The 24,164-nt window shown below is 41.3% G+C and overlaps 1 protein-coding gene across 1 annotated transcript in view; it reads right to left on the bottom strand.

Annotated features, from left to right (window-relative positions):
- The window catches only part of CC2D2A (coiled-coil and C2 domain containing 2A), a 123,264-nt gene that overhangs the window by 41,643 nt on the left and 57,457 nt on the right, over positions 1 to 24,164 (bottom strand). The window contains exons 16-23 of the mRNA XM_045550400.1: positions 23,832 to 24,070; positions 21,406 to 21,583; positions 11,040 to 11,196; positions 7,870 to 8,017; positions 6,558 to 6,696; positions 4,550 to 4,753; positions 2,295 to 2,387; positions 1,245 to 1,336 (exon numbers count right to left, since the gene is read on the bottom strand). Coding sequence (XP_045406356.1) covers positions 1,245 to 1,336; positions 2,295 to 2,387; positions 4,550 to 4,753; positions 6,558 to 6,696; positions 7,870 to 8,017; positions 11,040 to 11,196; positions 21,406 to 21,583; positions 23,832 to 24,070 — 1,250 coding nt within the window. The remainder of the gene's footprint in view (positions 1 to 1,244; positions 1,337 to 2,294; positions 2,388 to 4,549; positions 4,754 to 6,557; positions 6,697 to 7,869; positions 8,018 to 11,039; positions 11,197 to 21,405; positions 21,584 to 23,831; positions 24,071 to 24,164) is intronic.

Here is a 24,164-nt window from a genome sequence, read left to right as displayed (position 1 = left end):
GGCACCCACCTACCAAAAACTTGGGGGCCTCAGAGACACAACTTTGCCAAGGGTCCTAACATGACAAAGCCCTTCCTTTATCAACACTTCATCCCTCCCCTGGAGGTAACTCCTCCCGTGAGACCCCGATGCCTCCATAGTAGCCAGCATGGGAGCACCATGTTGGCTGGGACCATCAAATACAGAAACATCTTAGTTTAAAGCCAAGAACAAACTGAAATTAAAAGAAGAGAGAACATACCCTGAGCCTTCAGAACTTAATGCAGAAAGTAATGCAGAAAAAAAAAAAAAAAGAAGGAAAAGAAAAGAAAAAAAACAGCATGAAAAATCATCATCTATTCTAGGTATAATTTTCATGGCTGTGAAAATATTCAGTGACTGGACTTGAGCCTGGAATAGAGAGAGGTTCTGTATGAATTTACATGAGTGTAGCCTCCCTTTTACATGTGGATGGAGGTAAAGCCAAAGAAAGGGGCTGCCATGGGTAGCACAATTTTTTGTCTCCTTTTCAACTTGATGGGGGATAGAAAGTAAATGCATCGAAAAAGCCTTTTTAGGAGACTTAATCACAGAAAAGATCGTGAAGTTAGTGGATCGCATAAGACCCATATAGGAAGTTATCTTTTACCTTTTATGCAACCAACCCCAGTTGAAGCCAGTGAGGATTATTCTAAATAATAGAGTCAATCAAGCAAATACAGTCAATTCCCTACTTCCATGTAAATACCCATTTTTCTCTGCTGCCCTTCACCCTCATTAAACACATGCACCAGCTCTCTGCCTCCCAGAGGCAGTGCTGGAACCAGGCCTCCCCAGCCTACCCCAGAACCTCAGTGGGTGGGTCTCAGCCACCTCCACTGCTATGTGATGGGAGGGGAAGGGAAAGTCTGGCACTGGGAGATCAGGAAAGCAGGAGGAGTACATGCAGGAGGGAAATGCTGCCAGCGTTAGTTCAGCTGGAATGGGAAGATGGCAAAGGCTGGTGAAGTTGGTTGGCAAGTAGTGGGAGGTGAGATGGCCTCTACTGGAATGAGATAGGAGAGGCTCCCAGGTGACTTGTCTTGATAGAAATCCCTTAACTAATGTCATTAGGCATTAATCAGGTTTAACCAGGCTTCCACCATTATTCTGGGCCCAAATACATACAATAAAAAAAAAAAATCTTACATGATGCCTTTCATATACTATAACAAATAATATTTTTATAAGAAATGATAATAATGACTTTGTTTTATTATTTTTACCTGATATTGGGAACTTCTTCTTCTACTACCAAATCAGCAAGAAGAAAATGTTGTTTTGCAGTTAGGAAACGATTTATCACTGATTCTCTAACCTGGGGAAAGAAATCAGCTTTATTTAAGATGTTCTTATTATTTTAACTTCATAGTTCACTCTCTACACTCTGAGTCTTTGCCTTAATGTCACCTAGCTGTTAATTTTTTTCTGAAGCTCTGGCCTCCTTTTGCTGTAAATCCTCTAGCTTTCTGCACTAGGACTAAAAGGTTCATAAAGGCACAGGTTGTTATGTTTTGTTCACTGCTATATTGGGACCTGGATAAGTTCTTGACACAAAGAATAGTAAAATTTTGCTGAATTAATGAATTAGCAATTACAAACACCAGGACCAATCTCAAAATACAAATTGAAAACTGAATCTTAAGTTCTTCCCTTATTCAAAATTATTCACTTCCTAATTTAAATAGAGGACTTCTTAAATGTCATAATCATATTTTTTATATGTAAGCCACAATATAGATAAACTGGATGGAAAAAATGCATTTTAGTCACTGTAGCATTTCTTAAAAGATTAAGTTTATTAAAGTAAGGAAGGAGGGAAAGAAAAGAAAGAAGGAAAAAAAGGAAAAAGGACAAACGGACTGATATTTCAACTTTAATTTTTAGTTTTCCAGTGCATAAGGGCAGTTAGTATGTGGTTTAAAAACTTTTGTTTTTTTCTGATTCCAAAGGTAAACGTTATAATGTAATGTAACATTCAAATGCAAACATTCAAATAGTAGAAAAAAACCCATGACTTAGAAATGGAGTCCTTTATAATTATACCTCATTTAGGATAACCACTGATAATAAACTGGGTTATATCCTAGTGGTTTCATATATTTGAAAGGTGAAGAAAGTTGTCAATTACATGTTTTTATTTATGAGAAAGTAAGGCTAGAGAGCTTAAGTGGCTTGCCTAGAATCACATAGATACTTATGAGACAGAGAACTTCCCATCTTAGGATGTTTGCTCTTTTCCTTCTATGAAGACAGTTTTAAATTATTTTTCTTACCTGCTGGAGGTACTTGGCTACTACGGCCCTATGGGTGTCTATGTGGTCCTTGGTTTCAATTACATTTCTGTCTTGTAACCGTTTCTCATAGTCCTAAAATTAAAAGGAGGTAATAATTTGATCATTTTAAAGTGCTCTCTGATGCTCTTCTTAAGATTAGAGAATTATTTATCACATGAGGTTTAAGTTTTAAATTATGGTTCTAAACATTTCTTCCACCTTCTTGCTAACTTTTGGTTCAGAATTGATCTTTGATGCAGTAATTAGGATTCTGAGTCAGTTCACTGAATTGCCTTAATAATAGAAGTGAATTCTGTACAGTAGTTACAAGTTGAAATGTTCATGGAGGAAGAAATGGAGGCCGCAGAAGACAACAGAAAGTTGTTGTAATTCAAGAAGCTAAGCTCATCCAAACAACTTAGCCAAACTGCTTGCTTAAGTTTTGCCTTTTCTATTTTAAGTAAAGCAAATACAAAAATCGTGAAAAGCTCCAATGAAAACATTACCATTATCACATAACATCTGGCTCCAGCTGACTTGGGCCATCTACTTGGAGGAGGGTGACGGATACTTTTGGCTTTGTTTGCTCAGGCCTCTCCCTTTTCTGTCAATAAAATTATGTGTGTTGGCTGGGTGTGGTGGCTCATGCCTGTAATCCTAGCACTCTGGGAGGCCGAGGCAGGAGGATTGCTCAAGGTCAGGAGTTCAAGACCAGCCTGAGCAAGAGCGAGACCTCGTCTCTACTAAAAATAGAAAGAAATTAGCTGGACAACTAAAAATATAAAGAAAAAACTAGCCGGTCCTGGTGGTATGGCTACTCGGGAGGCTGTGTAGTCCCAGCTACTCGGGAGGCTGAGGCAGTAGGATCGCTTGAGCCCAGGAGTTTGAGCTTGCTGTGAGCTAGGCTGATGCCACGGCACTCTAGCCAGGGCAACAGAGTGAGACCCTGTCTCAAAAAAAAAAAAAAAAAAAAAAATTATGTGTGTCCCAGGGAAATGCTATGTTCTCCTTTAAGCCAATGCTGGTTACAGTTGAATACCCAGCAATGGCACCTAACCCAGGCTTAGTGACATGAGCTTCTTCTTAAGATTTTTGAGTTTGAGACAAGAGGACACATCTCTCTCTGCTGAAGCTACTCGATGTGAAGTTGGATGATGTTGGTAACCATGTGGCCAAGTTGAAAAAACCTGTCTGCAGAGGAAGAGAATGAAGCCAACACACCAAAGAAGCCCCAACAGGATGGGAGGGGTCCTGGCAGCATATAGGCCCTGGATCCAGGGGTCCTTGAGGCACAGAGGCACTCCTGCCACTCACACGTGTTTAGATATTTAATCCTATTTGGGGATTTCTTCATCCATTAAACTCCTCTTGGTGCCCAAGATAGTTCAAAATTGGATTTTTGTCTCTTACAATCACAAGTCCAAAGTAACACAAAGAACTAAGCAACCAAAAGTATTCTCCAAGAATAGTTTCTGCTTGAAAAACTCTTAATGGTATTAATTTCTGATGGCTCTCCATTTACCTCATCGAATACAAACTCATCTGTCTGGCTCGCACTGGCCTGCCCCATCTACACAAGCCTGTTACCTATAATTCCTCAAAGGCCCCTCTGCCCCACGCCTGCCTGCTTCCATCTGCCCTTCTCTGAGTCTTTGTTCCTGCTGTCGCCCTGGACGAGGATGGATGCCAGCCCTGTTCCTTCCTCCCCACCCACCCGAAGGCTGTTCAAATCCTATCCATCCAGTTTTCCCTGAGCTCTTTACCACTGTGTACATGGTGCCTAGTAAATACTTACTACATGAAATAAGGTAGTAATATTTAGCCATATTAACCCTTAAGATATGTTCAATCCTATAATTCTAACTGTGGGCAGTTTAACCAAGTAACTCAGAATCCTGGTTACTGGTTAGTTTATACATCACTGTACTGAGGCAAAGAGATTATTTAAATGTTGAATTCAAGAAAAATAATGGAAAGGTTATATATAAAAGTGCTAGCTGAATGTAGGGGTACTTGTCTGTAATCTCAGCTATCCAGGTGGCTGAGGTGGGAGGATCATTTGATCCCAGGAATTTGAGACCAGCCTGGGCAATGAAGCAAGACCTCATCTCACACGTACACAGAAAAGTGCTATAAAGGAGAAACCAATATTGCTACCGAGAACATAACAACAATTAAATATACATACAATCATATAACTAATGGCATGGCAAGTATTTTATTATTTTCTTAACCTCTGTAGGGCAATTTCTTACCTGGAATACCTTTTCCATAATTTCTCGGTCATATACTGGAATTTGTTTATAATTTCGAAATTCTGGCACCTGTTGGCTTCTAAGATGAAGAAGCCTGAATCGTTTGGATCTATTCAATTCTTCTTCTGAAACAAAATTAAATTCCTGTTGCAGTTGTTCCAGTCGAAAGAAATCAGGGACATAGGATTCACCACTTGTAGCAACCTATAAAAAATACAAAATGCAAACCTCCAGATAATGGGCAAATTTCATCTAAGGAAACCTGGCACTGAGCTTCTGGGAATGTTTAACAGTTTCAGATTAAAAGACTTGGAACACAAAATACGTTAAAAAATAATAGTAGCAAGGCAGATGCTATTATGTTTATTTACTAGTTATAAAAGGTACCACAAATCATTTTTCCAAAAAAATAAAAATTTTAGTTTTACTTTTGGTGTGCATGCTTCTCCCAAAATGCTATTATGCAAATATCCAGACTGAAAAAGGAGAGATATCAGACCTAAGTGTATCACTAGGTACCTACTAGAAATAAGATTACTCATATACACAGTGTATATAAAATCTAACATATATGTGACTTTTTAATGTATTTAGGCACATATGTAGTTAAAGGCCCCAGAGGCCGCTGGTCAGCTTCATTTGGCCCCATGGCCATGCTTTTCTTTCTCTGAATAGCACCTCACAGCCTTGGTCACTGAGAAAAGTGAGCCAGAGATGATCCAGGCAAGCTGACCTCCAGGGCGCTGTACGTTGTCACAGGAGGGACAGCTTCCGGACACCACTGCACAGCTGAGCAGCTGTGGGCTGCACTTTACCCAGGTGCTGTCTGCGTCTCTGCTTGGTGCTTTGCCAGTTGTGACCTCCTCCTCGTTTTAAACTCCTGGGCTCATGCGATCCTCTCACCTCGGCTTCCCAAAGTGCTGGGATTACAGGCATGAGCCACCACACCTGGTTTATAACCTCCTGGGGACAGGGAAAGCCAGTGCACAGAGAGATGCTGGAGCCTTGCTTGGGAAAGGTGGCCCTGCTGTGAGAATCCTGGTCTATAACAAGAGACTGCTCAAGAAGGCATCCCTGTATTTTGTTCTTCTATAAGAAAACATGTAGCTAAAAAGGAAATGATGAGTGTGATATGTGTACTATATTACCACTAATTGAAAGATAATCAAAATGTGATTTGAAAACTTTACATGGACTAGACTACACTTTAGGTGATGTGGCCTATTCTTTCTAATATTCCTATTATCCATATTAAGAAGCTTCATGTTGCGAAGGAGAGTTTATAAAGACAAAAGTCGGAATAAACCAAAGCTTGTTATGGGACTTAGAAAGACTAGAAGCGAAATGAAAATTTTCATACTGGTTATAATTAGCGTAGTGATGAACTCATACTAATACCCACGATCATAGGAATGTGTTGCTGTGGCCAGCCCCTGCATCATCTACTTGTTTATTATGTTTTCGTGTGAATTATGAAATTGCCAATAAAACCAATTGTATTTCATACCAAGAAAAATAATTTACTAACTAATGTTCCATTTTATTTACAAGTTCACTGAAGAAAAAATTAGAATATTATGGTAGATACAAGCAATTTATCTGGTAAATACTTAAGTGAAACCTAAATGATAACCTAATTAATCATCAATGAGAACACAAACAAAACAAAGATTTCTTAAAATGCCCCATCAGTACTTGACGGGGGGATAAAGGGAGCAAGTGCTCTGCATTTAGATCAACTTATTAGCTGTGTGACCTTGAGCAAGTAACTGAGTCTTTGAACTCAGCTTCCTCTTTATAGAATGGGGAAAATAAAACCTTTCTTTGAGGGTTTTATGGAGGTTAAAGGTAAGAGTAATGACGACAATAGCTAATATTTACTGCATGTGGACTGTGCCTGGCTAAGTGTTTATCTGCAGCACCTCATTTCCTCAGGACAAGGGCCAAGCTTTTTCTGACATTATCAGGCCAAACTGAGCAACGTTGTGTGTGCCTTTTGCCACATTACCGAGATTAGCTGCATCAAAGGGGCATTGTTGGGGTCATTTGGGTCCAGCTTGGACTCTGCTGCCCACTTGGCCAACTTTTTCATGTCTGTCACTCCTGATGTGCCAATAGATGAAATGGCATCTGCTCTCTTCAAAGCACTGAAAAAAAACAAAAAAACATGGTTGATTCCATGTGACTGACTTTACCACAGAGCAGTCTGCATGCATCCGGACCACAAAATCCCAGGGACAGCATCGCTTAAGGAAGTTATTATCCTCCATGACAGACAATCTTATCATAAGGAGGACTTTTGCCATTTTTCTTTATTTGACAATTGCTATCAGGAAATACAAATGGAAGGAGTACCAGTATGATGCATTCCTACAACTCTGCCCAATGCACAAAAGCCTCCCCCACCCCCACTGCCACCCCACCCATCCCTGGATCCCGGCCAGTGAGGAGGAACCTCTGCATCTAGTGCAGGAAGCCCCAGAAGCCTCACATCCCGGGCCACTGGGTGCACTGTAGCTGAAGACAAACCAAAAGAAAAAAACAACTCTGAAACAATGAATTTAGGCACTGACTTTGGACACAGGGAATCCGAGGGAAGCCAAAGTGGTCAGCACAGTCGATCTGGGGCTTTATTAACAGTTCTGTGTATCTTGTTACTTACTTCTGTTGTATTTTACCCCCTCTCCTGAGGAGTTGGGCTGCGTTAATCCCCAGGAGATTTCTCTAGCACTAAATACAAGTGAAATAAATGCAGAGTTCTTATGCTCAAAGGCACAGCCCAGCCTCCACTGGGAGTGTCTTCTGCCTTAGAAAGTGCAGGGCAGCGTCTCCTTGCGGTTTTTATCCCACGGATGCAGAGGGCATCGAGGAAACAAGGCAAGCCCTGCCTGTGTTTCCATGTGTGGAAAACGACACTTTCCAAGTTCAACGATCAGAATAATAAGTCTTTTTATTTTAGAGATGAGGCAACAGAGGCCTGCAGTGGTGAAATGATGGACTCAAGAAGTGTGTACTGGGGAGTGACAGAGGAAGGCTCTGACAGAGGAAGGCCCAGGCCGGGAAAGAACCTCAATCACTCAGACAGAGTCATTGTGAAGGCTAAGTTCTCTTCACTGTCTCTGGCGCTGAAAAACACTCAATATTTGTTAGGCTATTAATATTTTAATTTTTACCTTAAGAACAATTTAAAAAAAAAACCCTTGAAAATACTGGCACCTGACAATAAAAGGAAAGAATATGATATTGCAGGCTTTCTATCCCTTTGATATTTTAATGCCAACATTGACATTGGTCATCAATTTATTCTAACCACTTATTACCTCCGAAATCCAATGTTCTGCTGTGACAATGGAGGAATTAAAGGTATCCCATTTTCTCCAATGGCCCATGCCACACTGTGGGACACCTTCCCCGAGGTCATCAAAATCAGTTGATTACTGCCATCAGCTTCAAATGAGAAGGGTACTCCTAGGAAAACACCGGATTAAACAGGATGTTGTTTAGAAAGGATTGAGCCCAGCCCTGGCAAGAAGGCAGATAGTGGACAAATGGGACCAGGAGTGGCTGGGGGTAGCGGGGATGGAACATACAATTCAAGCCAACGTCACTGAATTTCTTCAGGTGATAATGCTGAGGGTCAGCTGCTCAGCTCTGTCTCTGACAGCAAAGTGTGTGTTACCGTGGTGCACTCCCGAGTGGGTCCACCTGTGTGCATGCAGTGGCTCTGCCACTTTGCAGCTATGTGACCTTGGAGAAGTGACTTAACTTCTCTGAGCCTTAGTTTCTTTTTAATGTATAAATTAGGGATAGTAATAGCACTTCCTTCAAAGAATTATTTTGAAGACATTTGTTTTACCGATTCATTCAAGATACTTATTTGAGCTTCTACTTCATGCCAGGCACTATTGCAGGCACTGAAGATAGCAGTAAAGAAACAAAACGGTTAAGAATCCCTGTTCTTAAAAAAGAAAAGAATCCCTGTTCTCATGGTTCTCATAGAGTTCATATGTGAGTAGGGGAGATAAACAACAGTAAGATAAATAAGAGAAATACTTTGTGACAAATTGAGAAGGTATATAGAAAATATGTGCTTTGTGGGGTGGCCAGGGAAGCCCCAGTGAAGTGACTTTTAAATAAATGGCTGAAGAAAGTGAGGAAGTGATACGTGTAGGTAGATACTTTGAGAAAGAGCACTCCTGGCAGAAAGAACAACAAGTATTAACACAAGCACCCTAAGGTGGGAGTGAGGAACCCCAGTTAAATGAGTTAGTACTTGCAGAGCGCTTAGTGCCTGGAAAATAGTGATCACACAACAAATACAAGTTACTACTAAGCTACTGTGGCTATAGTAAAACCCCACTGATTTGGCCTCTACCAATTGGAAATTAATGATAAAAAACTCTCTGGGCAGAATGTTTAGTCAACTAAAGGAAAAGATTTTCAAGCACTAAATACGGTAACTTCACAGTCTGTATTTCTAGTTACTAATTATTGGCACAGAATAATATTGTTATTACACTGTAATAGCTTCTTTGTGTTTTTCAAAGATCTTCCCTTCAAATTGAACATCCTATCTTGATCTTCAAAATAACTATATAAGATACTAAATGGGATATCATTAGATCCATTTTATGAATAAGGAAGATAATATTCGAAGAGGTTACATAACTACTAGAGTCACACAGCTTGTCAATATCAGAGCTGGAATTAAAGCCTAGGTCCGCAGACTGGAGTGATTAGATTTGGGCCTTAAAGAAACATTGCAGATAAAGTTCCAGATATAAGCTCATAATAGAGAATCACCAGACACATGAGGGCACAAGTCACCACGAACAAGAGGCAACAGAATCAGAGCAATAAGCAGACAGGTATTGGAATGATAAGATACAGAATAGTAAAAAAACTTCTTCAATGTGTTTAAATAAAATGAATGAATGAATGCATGAATAAAAGAAATTATTCAGAGTCTGAAGAAAGGACAAATGGCTATCAGAACTGACCAAACTGATTGGAAAAGAACTAAATAGAATTTCTAAGGTTGAAAAATACAGTAATTGAAAGGCAAACCACAATGACAAATTCCAGTGATTTGACTTGTAAGACAAATTTAAAGAAATTGCATAGGATGTAGTGGTGAAAGAAAAGATATCAAATATATTACAGAAAGGTTAAGAAACATAGAGAAGATTAGGAAGACAGCAGCAGCCCGCCAGCGTGCCACTCTCAAGGAAAGGGTGGCAATCTGCAGGCAGGTGCCTCCCCACAGATAGCTCTTCTCAGAAGGAACACTGTGAAACACGATTGGAGGAATCATTCAACAAGATTGAAGGAATCTGTGCGGAGGCACCTACACACAGGAAAAATTAGGAGGATAGAGTGCCGGGGCTGTCACTAATCACAGGGGAAATGCAAATTAAAACCGCTATGAGATATCACCTTACCCCTGTCAGAATATCTCTTTTTGAAAAGTCCCAAAACAATGGATGCTGGCATGGATGCAGAGAGAAAGGAATGCTTATACACTGTTGGTGGGACTGCAAATTAGCACAACCTTTATGGAAAACAGGATGGAGATTTCTCAAAGAACTAAAAGTAGACCTTCCATTCGATCCAGCAATCCTACTACTGAGTATCTACCCAATGGCAAAGCAGTCATTTCATCAAAAAGACCCCTGTGCTCACCGTGGAGTACTACTCAGCCATAAACAAGGATGAATTAATGCCTTTTGCAGCAATTTGGATGGAACTGGAGATCATTATCCTAAGTAAAGTTTCTCAGCACTGGAAAAACAAACACCACACGTCCTCTCTAATAATTTGGAACCAATTGATGGGCACAAAAAGAACTAAAAATCATTGGAAATAACGAAGGAAGGCGGAGGGAAGAGGGGAGGATACAGTGAACAATATCCAGGTAATAGCATACTTATAGCCCTGACTAAAGCGTTATAAAGCTATCCATGTAACAAAAACATTTGTATCACCTTAATATTTTGAAAACATAAAAAAAAGAGAAACATGGAGGATAGAGTGAATAAAGCCCATTATGTATCTTATCAGAATTGTAGATGAGGGAATATTAATGAAAAATCTCCCTATTATAATTGTTATTTTAAACTTTTCAGACTTATACATAACATTGTAATATACATTTTTTATACACAAAGCTATGTCCCCATTTCAAATTATTTTCTTAGGAAAGTTTCTAGATGTAGAATGAAGGCACCAAAGGGCATTTTAAAGGCCTCTAATTCATAATGTCAAACTATGTACTTCATAGTTGCATAGTTATAAGCATTACATCGCCACTAAGTGTACATAAAAAAATGACTTGGCAAAAAATTGTATATCATAAGTGTTTGAATTTGAATTTCTGATAACGATGTTATAATTATCTGGTTATCTGAGAAGTGAAAGAAAAAGATATATAAGATATATTTAAGTCTGACAGTGAAACTGTGAGCCACTGCGGATAATTAGCTTTCCATACCACTTCCAACTCCCTCATGGTCCAGTGTCGCATGCTGATTACTGCTAAACTCCACTTCTTCAATCGGAGCCCTTCCAGTAACCACGGTGGTCTCAGGAATAGGCAGAAATACTTCTGCTAGCAAGGTGGAGCTACTGTGTCCAACAGTTTCATAGATCTGAAAACCAGAGAAGAGAAACAGCCATAAAAACACCAGTTGAATATGCTCACTCTCAGATAATCCGTCCACATTGTTAGTGTTTGTGCTGGTCACTGTTACAGCCCAGAGGGCCCCTGTCAGGGTAGAAAGTTGTGTGTTACTATGGTCCTCATGGAGACCAGCCTACACCCTGTTTGCAGCCCAACTGTTGACACTGTTTTCTTGCCCAGCCTAATCGCCTGGGGTGGGGAAGTTAAAGTAGCAGACAAAGATAGTTGTTTGTATTCCAAACCAACACACAGGTTACTCAGAGGATGGGCTTCCTCTTTTCCCTGGCTCAGGCTGCTTTCAGAGTGCAGTGCCATCAGGTGGAAAGTGTGAGACAATGTGGACATGCCACAGATGGTTTAATGTCTGCACCTACCTCCAAGTCAGTAGGAGAAGCTCTACGCCCCAGAACCATTCCAGAGTCTACACCCCAGAACCATTCCAGAGTGTCATGTTTAAATCTACTACTTGGTAAATCTCTCAGATTCTTCCCTTCCAGCACTCATTTTATTTGTTAGCTGCTGAAACCCCAGCCATCTTGTTCTCAGACCTTCTCCCAGACTCAGCCAATCGGCAGCTCTGATACTGATTGCTGCGGTGTGTCCCATTACGATGCCATCGCCATGAAATGAAGGACCTTTGCCAGGGGAACATAGATTAAAAATGTACAACCCAACCTTAGTTGGACCCTCTGCTCTATTTGATCTCCTGTATTCTTGACTCACCTCACTTTTGCAGTAAGATAACAAAATATTCCACAGTTCTGCTGGCTTCTTTCCTGTGATTTATTCTTTCCCCCCATGAGGCCTCTCTGGTTCACATTTCTTTAAAAATGCTGATTCTATACTATTATTTCTACTAATTAATCTTCATATTTTTCTCCTTATGCAATAGAGTCCCCCTGTCATCACTATTTTCCACTTGCCACTTGAATGCACAAAGATGACACTCTGGATCGACTCCACCCACCCACCCTTACAGAGCACGTGAACTGAGTCCTTTTCCAAGCATGAGGATGAATTTGTGCCTGGTTACCATCGTGGTCTCACCACCCTGGTATCCATAGCTCAATCTGCAAGATGACTGACTGAGCTTGGAGGGACCACTGGGTCAAAGACAAAGAAGAAAACTCCTTAGGAACTGAACTCAGGACCCCAGGCGGTGCCCACCAAGAGACCTGTGATTGTTCAGGGTTTTCCTTTGATGGGGTGGCCCAGTCTGCCTAGTCCAGGAGGCTCAGGAGGAAGCTGAGCCACACTCTCCAAATTCATCTTCGTCAGTAAAAACAAGTGATATTTTGGTCCATACTAAAAAATCTTTTATGGAAAATTTCAAACATATACTACACAAGAATGGTAATATACCACTGACCCAGGCAGAGCGTGGTGGCTCATGCCTTTAATCCTAGCACTCTGGGAGGCTGAGGTGGGTGGATCGTTTGAGCTCAGGAGTTCGAGACCAGCCTGAGCAAGAGCGAGACCCTGTCTCTACTAAAAACAAACAGAAATTATATGGACAACTAAAAATATATAGAGAAAAATTAGCCGGGCATGGTGGCGCATGCCTGTAGTCCCAGCTACTCGGGAGGCTGAGGCAGGAGGATTGCTTGAGCCCAGGAGTTTGAGGTTGCTGTAAGCTAGGCTGACGCCACGGCACTCTAGCCCGGGCAACAGAGTGACACTTTGTTTCAAAAAAAAACCACAAAAAACACCACTGACCCATCACCCAGCTTCAACTATCACTAACTTATGGCAAATCTTATTTCATCTATACATTTCCCTCCTCTCCAATATCCTGAACTTAGACACCATTGCACCTGTAAATATTTCAATATGTATCTCTAAAAGATAAGGCATAATTACAATACTATTAATATTATAGTATCACAGTAATTCTTTAATGGCATCAACTATTGGTAACTTTCAAATTCCTTGTGAGCCTCAAAAAGTTCTGCGATATTTTGTTTGAATCAGGATCAAAATGTATTCCATATATTACAATTGATTGATATGTTCCTCAAGCATCTATCAATTTATAAGTGACCCTTGTTCTTTTTACACTTTTTCTTTATACTGTTACTGGTTTGGAACTCTGATGGTAAAAGGACCGCCATTTGTTGCTTGTCCCAGTACTCTTAAGAGCCTATAGTTCTATAATCTTACACAACTTAAAGAACACGTAGTAGGTTATTGTTTATTGCACAGGAGGCTTTGGTTTGACCTGTTAAATTATTGACTCATTGGCATAAAGTTTCAGCCTGAGTAAATGGTGTGTTTTCTTTCATTTAAAAAATTTTTAACTTTTTTGACAAAATTTTAATTCATTGAACCATCCTTTTGTATGAAGCCCACTAGGGACTTTAGGTATGTTATCTTGTTTAATCTTCACCACAATCCTATGAAAAACGGTTTTATTCCTGATGAGTATGCCCTGTGCCGGTCACCGTGTTCAGTGAGGACCAATGAACACAGTGATCACGTCGTGGGCATTTTTGGTGGGCATCAGCGGAACGGTTCTTGTTCCCAGACTCAGTAGCACATTCCTATCTGGTGTCCAGAGAGAAACTGAAGGGGGACTCTTGCCGCCAAGTCTATGGGACAGAAGCAAAGACGGACTCTAGGGGACTAAAGGGTTTGCTAATGGGGACTACTGTCCCTATAAAATCATCTTTTTTATTTAAAAAAATGGATTCATTCTGAAAAAGCCATAAAACAGTTACAATTTCCCCAAACCTTTTACCTTACTCGTTTAAGGTAGCAGCAGTGCTATTTAATGCTAGGATAAAATGTCGCTTTTAAAAATTGGGAAACGGGTGCTTTGGGCTTTAAATCAGTGTTTATAAATGGCTTTCTGTATAATTAAGTTTAATTTTTGTTTTCTCTTTCAGCCAGGGGTTCTGAGGCTCAGCACTATTGACAGTCTCGGCTGGATAATCCTTTGTTGTGGTGAGCTGCACATCTCAGGATGTTTACCAGCACCCCAGTCCCCACCCACTAGAGATGCCAGGAGCTGCCCACCTACTACGATAATGAAAAATGTCTCCAGACGTTACCAAGTGTGCCTTGGGGTGGGGACGAAATTAGAGAAGCACTCTGCTCTCAGCAAAATGAGCATGTGTGTGTGCACGTGTGTTTGAACATGGAATGTTAATGAATAAAGAAGACTGCAAATGGAATTTGATTTACATTCGGCTGTTTAAAAATTCCTCTGTTGTGTAAGGCAAAGCTGCAGTGAATTCGGAATGGCAATGAAATCAACTGCTGCAAAATTAGGGCCATTTATGAAATCACTATTACTTTCCCTGCATTTTGAATATTGTTTCTTTTAACTCAAGAATCTGGTACAAATTTACCTGCTAACAGTATTTACAATCGTATAGATAAGATGAACCTTAGATATTTAGGGAAGTTAAACTAAGATAGATAAAAAGTATATTCCATCCTGAAGTAAAGTGTATACTGCATGGTTTTAAGTCGTGTTTCTCTGGTTTAAAGAAATCACAGTTTCATCTCTGGCCCTTGGGAGTTTTGGATCCCGTACAAGTGGCTGCTCTTTAATCTCAGCTGCCTGCGGTGCCGTTCACCAGTCCTGGCTGATGGCCCCACTGCTGCTCAGTGTTGACCCAAACCTTTCCCACTCTCATGTCCTCAGACTCCCTTCCTTCACTGAAAAGGTTGAGGGCATCTGACGTGAACGCCTTGCACAGCCTTGCCCTCTACCTGCCTCTCCTGGGTCAGCACTGCTTCCTCAAGGGACCTTCCTAAGGCCAATCCCTCCAACATGTCCTGATCCCACCCTCAGCATCCTGTGGGATATGATCTCCCCCCCTCCAGCCCCCCAATTTTCCTTATTTTCAAAGTCATCATTCTTGTCTCACAGCTGACCACATGCCCTACAGTAAACCATGATCCCTTCAAATCCCTGTTCCATTTCTCTCCTTCCCTTTTCTGCCAAGGCTCTGGGGTGGGAGCCTCTTCTTAGTATCTTCATTTTCTCTCCTCCCCTTCCATTGGACCTCAGTCACCAGGTTCTCGTGTCACTTCCCCACTGCAGCCTAATTGTCACATCAGGGACCACATCCAGTTCATCTTCCTGTTTCCCTTGGTGCCTCACCCAAAGTATATGCTCGATAAACACTTGCTGGATGGAAGGTACAAACCATAGGTGGCTGCAGCACAGTGATGTGGTGAAGAGAACAGGCCTGTCCCTGAGCTCTGTCCCTCTGGCTGTGTGACCTCAGGATTGGTTACTTAACTCCTCCACGTTTCTCCCTCTGTGTGACAGGGATGATAATACAGCTACCATAGGTGAAGACTGAATGAGTTTATACATGAAAAAGGTTTAAAATTATATCTGGCATATTGTAATTGTTCAATAATTGTTATCTTACACTAGATATTATTAAATATTTACACAATATTTTCCTCATGCCAGAAATATAAAAGCTCAATAGGACTGATTCATAAGGAAAAATAATAATGTTAAAAAATGTAAAAGCCATCCAGCAGTATTACTGTTGTTAGTTTTTTTGGAGTCCAGAAGACGAATGTAAGGTAAAGTTACAGATGTGAGTAAGAAACAAATGAAGGTAAAGTTTTTTAAATTTCTAAGTCAAATTTCATTTTTGAAAGGCCAAGCATTTATTTTGGAAAGACCTCAGAAGCCAAGATTTTCAAGACCTTTCTGGAAGGACTCTGGTCTGGTTCCAACTCCCCTGGTCCATGATGTCTAATCTCACCCTTCTCTTGGGGCCAACTTTGATTCTACTTCTCTTTACTCCCTCCAGTCAAACTGTCATCAAGCTCTGTGGATGCCACCAATTGACAATGATTGATCTGCAATGTTGCCTTAATCCCTCCCCTTCCCATGTCTACCGCCAGTCCCCGATCCCATCCTCTCACTCCTGGGCCAGCCTTTGGACTCATCTTCTGCTTGTAGGACTGCCGTGGCATTCTTATCTCAAGCCTGGCTAAGATGCTCGAGCCTTATGGTTAAACACATGCAAGAAATCAAACATCATCATCACACCATTCCCCTCAATGGTCCTTCATGTAAGTTCACCAATGAGCACTGTTTCTTTGGAGCTCGCTTTTATCTTCCAGCTGGATTGAATTCCCTGAGGCAGGGCCCTGTGTGCTCCTTTGTGTATGAGGCTTGCAATTCCCCACCACGCTCCTGGCACGGTATTAGACCCTCAGTTGGCTCTTAACAATTGAGCGGCAGCATTCATGACTTGGTTGTTTAGTCATCAAGTCATGTGTTGTTGTTTTGAGATTTTCAGAACTTTTCCTGAAATACATTAGGCTCTAAAAGTAAGAATGTGCTAGCACTAGTGTAAACAGATGAACTTAAGGTAATTTTTTATTACCCTTCTGAAGTTACCAGTAATTCTTAAACTTTCCCTCATTCAAAACTAGCAATTCAATGGAAAATTTCCAAACAGCATTAGCACTATTCCTAGAGACTTGAAATACAATATCCCCTACATTAATTTCATCCATAGCCACTACCTAATCATAAAAAGTTATGCTGTTGTGATATATGATTTGATCAATTATCAAATCCCTTTAGATGGCATAAGAACTTAGCCAAGACTCCCTTACCTGGTAATTAAAAAAAAACAAAACAAAAAACACATGATTCATTTCTTAGGGCCAAATTAATTGCCCACGAGTGTATTCTTGGAAGTAAAGGAGAAAACTTTGTTTTTTTGTTTAAAAAATTTACTTCATAGTATTTCAGAGAATTACTCTTGTTATATTACTTTAAAAAATTATTTTGACTATAACATCCACAGCAAGCTAATATTCAAGATAGTAAACAAGGGATAGTGTTAGAGGCTTTGCTTGTATTTTAGAATATATGTGAAATAAAATAGTAGTGTGCTGTGGGAGGCAGAAGATAGTCTTTCCTTCTGAATTCAGTAAATTTGGAACTGCCCACAGCGGGAGGGAGGGGGTTGCAGACTCCCCCCAACCAGGGGAGGCGGGGCTGGGTGACTGTGGAGGGGAGGCCCTGGCACCCTCTCTCGGTCTTTCTGACTCTCTTTCAGGGGGTTTCCTTGCTGAGGCTCCCTCGCCTTCCTACCTGCCACGGTACCATCTGCTGCTCTCCCTTCTAGCTCTTTATCTGGTCTTCTCATGTCTTCCTCACATCAGCTTTTCCCCTGCAGGGGAGGAACAGGGAGGATGCGTTAACTCTGAGTATCAAACGAGGACACAGAACTCTGAATACTGAGATCTCTGCTCTTCTGTGAATGCAGAAAGGGAGGGACCCTATGTGGGCCCCCAGCAACTCCTGCTGTATTCAGAACAGGTGACAGAAAAGCATCCGGTGGGCTTCCGGAGTTTGTGTTTATTTACTTTCTCAGTGAAATTTTATTCTTAATTTAGACAATGTTTTGTGTGCAGTAAGTCTGACTTTACACTTTAACTTAAGCAAATGTGTTCAGGGGCAGCGCAGGCAGGTTAATGTGGGGAACCAGTGAAGGTGTGGGGCTTGAGAACCAGCAGAATGGAACTCTCCTGCAAAGGCATTCAGATTTTCAATGTTCCCAAACCCCGCTGTCCAGACAGAGGGCATTGCCCCCTGGGCCCCTGCAGGGAATCCCTGGCCATGAAAGGCTGCTGTTAATCAGGCAGTAATGGTATCAAGAACACTCGATTTCATCATTTTAACGTATCTGAAATGGAATTGAGCATAGGCCGCCAAGTCCCCTTTCCAGCATAGAGCTGGGAGCTCTCCACTCTCACCTTCAGACAAAATCACCCCATTTCCCTCTCTGGATCCATTCAGAGTTACAAATCAAGAGGGAAAAGAAGTAGAAACTTGTAGAAAGATTATTTTCCCAGGGATGATATTCAGAAAGGGAATTTTCAGGCTTAAGGAAATCTTAGCTTTTTGCCAAACCTCCAAATTCAATCCCTTTTCATTCTTTACTTGCTCTCTACTCTTATACCTATTAAGTTTGCAGCAAAAACCAAAAAGTTCTATTTTTTTCAAGTTCCAGAATATATAGCCATTTTTAAAAATTTAGATGGCATTTTAAAGAATTATGTGAGTGACTGGATTAAGCCAAGTTCTAAAATTTCAAGAAAAATGTTTTCAATTGTGCAGATATCAATACTGCTATTAACACAGCAAAGGAATTTGGCTTGAGGCTTGATGCTCCATGTTTTGTAAATGTGGCCCACCCTCTGCCCTCAGTACAAATGAAAAGGTGTGGACAGTCTTCTACATGTGGCTATCCAGTTTTCCCAGCACAATTTATTGAATAGGGATTCTTGTCCCCAGAGTATGTTTTTGTCTATTTTGTCAAAGATTAGATGGCTATATGAGGAAGGTTTTATATCTGGATTTTCTGTTCTGTTCCACTGGTCTGTGTCCCTGCACTTGTGCCAATACCAGGCAGTTTTAAGAACCACAGCCTTGTAGTATAGTTTGAAGTCTGGCAAATTAATACCTCCCATTTTGTTTTTATTGCTTAAAATTGCTTTTGCTATACGGGGTCTTCTCTGATTCCATACAAAGTGTATAATTATTTGATTCCATACAAAGTGTATAATTATTTGGCCTTTATCAAAAAATCCCAAAACAACACATGTTGGCGTGGATGAGGACAGACAGGAACACTCATACACTGCTGGTGGGACTGCAAACTAGTGCAACCCCTGTGGAAAGCATTATGGAAATACCTTAAACAGATTCAAGTAGACCTACCATTCGATCCAGCAATCCCATTATTGGGCATATACCCAGAAGGACAAAAGTCATTCTATAACAAAGACTCCTGTACCCGAATGTTTATAGCAGCACAATTCACAATTGCAAAGATGTGGAAACAACCCAAATGCCCATCAATCCATGAATGGATTAGTAAACTGTGGTATATGTATACCATGCAGTATTACTCAGCTATAAGAAATAATGGTGATACGACATCTCTTTGGTTCTCCTGGAGAGAGTTGGAACCCATTACATTAAGTGAAGTATCCAAAGAATTGAAAAACAAGCATCACATGTACTCACCAGAAAATTGGTTTCCCTGATCATCACCTAAATGCACATCGGGGAAGGATACCAATTGGATATGAGACTGAGGTGGGGGTGGGGGGAGGGGATGGGTGTATGCCTACATGATGAGTGCGTTGCGCACCATCTGGGGAATGGTCATGCTTGAAGGTGCTGACTTGGGGAGGTAGGGGGTGGGGGGAGGGGATGGAGGTACGACTACATGGTGAGTGCCAGGCGCACTGTCTGGAGAATGGACACGCTTGAGGCTCTGACTCAGGGGGATGGGCGGGACATGGACAATGTATATAACCTGAGCTTTTGTACCCCCATGAAGAGCTGAAATAAAAAAAAATAATAAAAAAAATAAAGTACTATAATGTTCCTGAAGGAAAAAAAATAAAAGGTGTGGACAAAACTGCCACAGGCTCTGGAAAAATCCTAAGCTGTATAGGTTGACCTTGGGTACACAGTGCTGGTCCTTTTAGGGACCATTTCTTGGTTCCCTACTCTCTCTCCATGTATTTCTACTGTGCTTCCTTCCCACTGTCAAAAGAACACCCTATCTTGGATGTATTAAACTTCCTCTACCAATTTTAGGTTTTTTATTACTGAGGTCTAGGCAGGAGTTGATATTCAAAATGTTGAACAACACACAGGGCCAGGCACTAACCACTCAGAAGAGCTGTCAGCCACAGCTTGGGAACAGAGTCCTGCAGGCACCAGGCTTGCTCAGCCACCCAGTTTAACTGGTCACCTGTGGGAAGGTCCTGGGGATCTTGGAAGTGGGGTCTGTGTGGCTAGGGTGGCATTTTGGGGGCTCAGGGCAGCATCTAGTTACCATTCAGTACAGAAGTATGTAAATATTTTATTAATAATTATACAGCTGTATTAGTACCCACAGACTTAATGTCAATTATAATCAATAGATAGTGACTGCTTAGACTACTGTGTTGGAAAGGATTCTGAAGTTAAATCCAGGCTCAGTGGGGGGAAAAATTCAGAATCCATTATTCTTTTCTGGCAGGGGTGGTGAATGGGAGTGAGAAATTCCTGTGTGAGTGGTGGATGAGGATCAGGGATTTCTGCCAGGGCAGAGGATAGGAAGCAAGGGCATGTGTGCCATATAGTTGCAACCTTAGTTAACAAGCCTATTAGAATCATAAGGGAGAAATCTGTTAGCAGCAGAAGCAAGGATGCACCAAAAGAACAAAAAAGCTTTAAGACACTGTAGTGGGTTGAATAGCCACCTCTAAAAATTGATGTCTACCCAGAACCTCAGAATGTGACCTAATTTGGAAATGGGATCTTTGCAGATGTAATTAGTTAAATATCAGGATGAGAATACACTGTATTAAGGTGGGGTATAAATGCAATGAGAGACAGAGACACAGAGAAGGCCGTGTGAAGATGGAGGCAGAGACTGGAGTTATGCTGCCACAAACCAAGGAATTCCAAGAGCCAAGAGGAGCTGAAAGAGGCAAAGAAGGATTCCCCTCTAGAGCTTTTAGAGGAAATATGGCCCTACAGACACCTTGATTTCAGACTTCAGGCCTCCAGACCTGAGAATGAATAAATTTCTGTTGTTTTTAAGCCATCAAGTTTGTGGTGCTTAGCTATGGCAGCCCTAGAAAACTGAAACAGACACAAGTAAATATGTTGCTAACGGTGGGATTTAGGCTAGGGGGAAGACTTATTCATTTGGGGGGATCCCAGCCCTTGTATCTCTCCCCGCCCCCCATCATAACCACCTGGGATTGTGGCAGAATTGATTTCTTTGTTATATTATGCTAGGGTCCTGGTAGAGGGTGATATTGAAATATTTCTTCAGTGAATGAGCTGGAGATCCCCCATCCCCCACCCTCATTCAGCCCCCACCCCATCTCAAGCCAGGTCCATGTGGCTCTGACGACTGTGCTCTTAAATGAGATTCCAAAATTCCTGTTTGACATCATGTTGCGTTATTCTGCCAGCTCTTTCAGGAGGCAAGTGGGGTAGCAGATCTCTCTCTGCCAAGACCTTAGGAACAGATGTGCCAAGGAAGAGGCTGACCTATCCCCCTTGAGAACCTATCAAGACACCTGCAAAGCCAAGGGATGACTTAAAACCAACTGACACTTGCAAGGAGCAAAAAATCATGGGACAGCTACTATAATTAAAAATGTGTACCTGAAGTGTTAAACTCTCCGGCCAGTTGAATATTTGCAAATTGAAAATCTGACCAAAGTGAACTCGGAAGTCTGTCCCTAGTTGCCGACTGGCCGTCCTGCACACCTGCTTGTTGTTGAAGAGCACCTTTAAGTGCACCGAGCGCCTCTTGACATCTTCCCTTCGCCAGACCTCTGCCCTGCGAAAGAAACCATTTGCAGGTGGGATTAGCATTAATGTACTGAGGATCGCTGGAATATTTGATAAGTGGACACTGAACATAACAAGGTACACTGGAGGCGGTTCTGTCAGCCCCCGTTTAACCAAAATAGCACCGTCTCACAGAACTTGCTGCCATAAAATATTGCAATGTGCAACTTACGGAGAAGCCAAGTAAACATATTCCTTGTTAAGTGGAGTGAATTTAAACCATAAGGGATAGTAATGATTTAAATTTGGATAAGAAGTTTTATCCTAAAATTATAGTAGCATATTATAGCAGTTAGATCAAGTCTATTTCTCCAAAATCCAAGCTTTTTCTCAACATTTTCAGATAATAAGTGACTACACAATGGAGACAGGCAGGATATCAAGTAATGTTCCTTATTTTTAAAGATAATTTGAATCACAATAAAAGATATGCTGGTACCTTGAAAAAGTTGAAGCGTATCATTCTTACAGCCAGAAAGTTAAAAATAAATCAAAACCTCCCAAAGTAGTCTTTAATTTTATTGCGTATATTTGCAGAGATGCCTGCCCCAAAATGCTTATTATTGGTTAAGTCAATAGCAATTCAAGTTTGTTGAGGAAAGGAAAAGATTAGGGCATAAAAATCTAAAGCTCAGGTTTTTTTGGGTGGTAGTTTATTAAAAAAGAATTTTATTGTAGTGGTAAAATATATATGACATAACATCATTTTAACTATTTTTAAGTTTGCAATTCAGTGGCATTAAGTACATTCACAATGTTGTGCGACCACCACGATCCATCTCCAGAATTTTTCATCATCACAAACATAAATTGTCTAGTCATTAAACTGGGTGGTAGTTTTAACTTTTTATGTCTTTACAATTTAGACCTATCTCAGACACGAAATTGCTCAAATCACTTTAGCATTTTTTCTATAAAGGACATTTAATACCAAATTGTAAAAAGTATCTAAGACACCCACAGACTTGGACTCCACTCATAAAAGATTACCAAATCAAGACCAGATTTTCAAAACCATGCTCTGTCATCACATATTTTTATTGTTTGTGACAAAATTATGTGGCATGGTATTTGTGGCTTGACAATAGCTAATTTAGTGCTAGAGAATAACTTACGTATAGCATCTAAATATGTGAAATTGAGAGAACACATGAAAATACACAAAAAGCTACAATTTAAAAATAAATCAACCATTAATACCTTAACAGAAGTTTGAAATCAAGAAGGTTGTAGTTAGTCTTATAATGACATCTGAATTAATCTCCACATCCTAATGAACTTGGAGGCTGACTGCTTTGATTTGAATTCTCACTTTTTATGTTGGGATATTGGAGATTCCAGTCTATGATATTCATGATAGCTCTTCTGTTTACTGGAGATTGAAGACTGGGATTTGGTGGTATCAATGATTTTAATAGATGCCCTTTAAGCCATTCTGATATCCTATAACATGCATCAGAATCACGTGACGACCTTGTGAAAACACAGTTTTCTGGGCCCCACCCCAGACTTTCAGACTGAGAAAGTCTCAGGTAGAAGCCAAGAGTTTACATTTCTAACAAGTTCTCAGGTGAGGCTGATGCTGCTGACTCTAGGGCTATCCTTTGAGAACCATGACTATAAGGTATAGGAAATAAATAAATAGGCATCAAATAAGAATGTCTATAAATATATTTTTATCACATCTGGAGGGTGTGCTACAGGTGGCCTGACTTAGACACAAGCTCTAGGGCTCCCCCACAGTTCCCTCTGGGAGGTTCTATGAGCCTTCAAAGAGAGCAGCTGGCTCCAGGAGCAGCTGAAATCAGGGTCAAGGAGAGGCCTCAGTGCCCATGCCAGGGTGGAGGGACATGCTACCAGTGGAGAGAAAAGACACGTTGAGGTTACTGATAAGGGACCCAAACCAAAAGCCACACAGACAGCCACTGTGAAGAGCAGGCATGGATTTGTGACTGGGAAGCTTCTCCTACAGGCAGCTTTACCTAGTGTGCTCCTGAGTGGGCAGCGGGGAGGCGTTAGGTAAGTGAGCCATATGACATCTCCCAACGTGGGCAGATGTCACCAATTTCATGAGGTTCGACCTAACATGTATTTACAGAGAGTCCCCGATTCTCCTGATCATGCTGTTGTAGGTCAGTAGACGTACACTCCACGCAGCATGCCCATGTGCGTGTGCATGTACACGTGCGAGTGTGTGTCAGACGTCAGCCTCACTCGTGGTCAGAGCGTCCACTCACCTGGGGCACTGGTCGTTGGGCGTCACACTCCCCGCCAGGCTCAGCTCGGGGAGCAGCGTGGGCTCCCCAGGCCTCCTCCTGCTCCGGGCGGCTCTCTCCCTCACCTGCTGCTCTATCGCTGCCCGATCAGTGGGCTCCGGGGGGGTGGGCTTCACGGGGTCCTCCTCAGCATACGGCTCCTCAGTCTCTTCCTCGGGATGTTCTTCTGTTGCTTGTTTCTTTTTCTTCTTCTTGGCCCTCTATTGGGTAAGAGGCAACATGATGTCAAACAGGAATTTTGGAATCTCATTGAAGAGCACAGTCGTCAGAGCCACACGGACCTGGATGCAAAAT

This window comes from Lemur catta, chromosome 4 (assembly GCF_020740605.2).
Source record: "Lemur catta isolate mLemCat1 chromosome 4, mLemCat1.pri, whole genome shotgun sequence".
Classification (NCBI taxonomy): domain Eukaryota; kingdom Metazoa; phylum Chordata; class Mammalia; order Primates; family Lemuridae; genus Lemur; species Lemur catta.
Note: the sequence above shows the minus strand (reverse complement) of the source record. Positions and strands in the feature narration are given on the sequence as shown.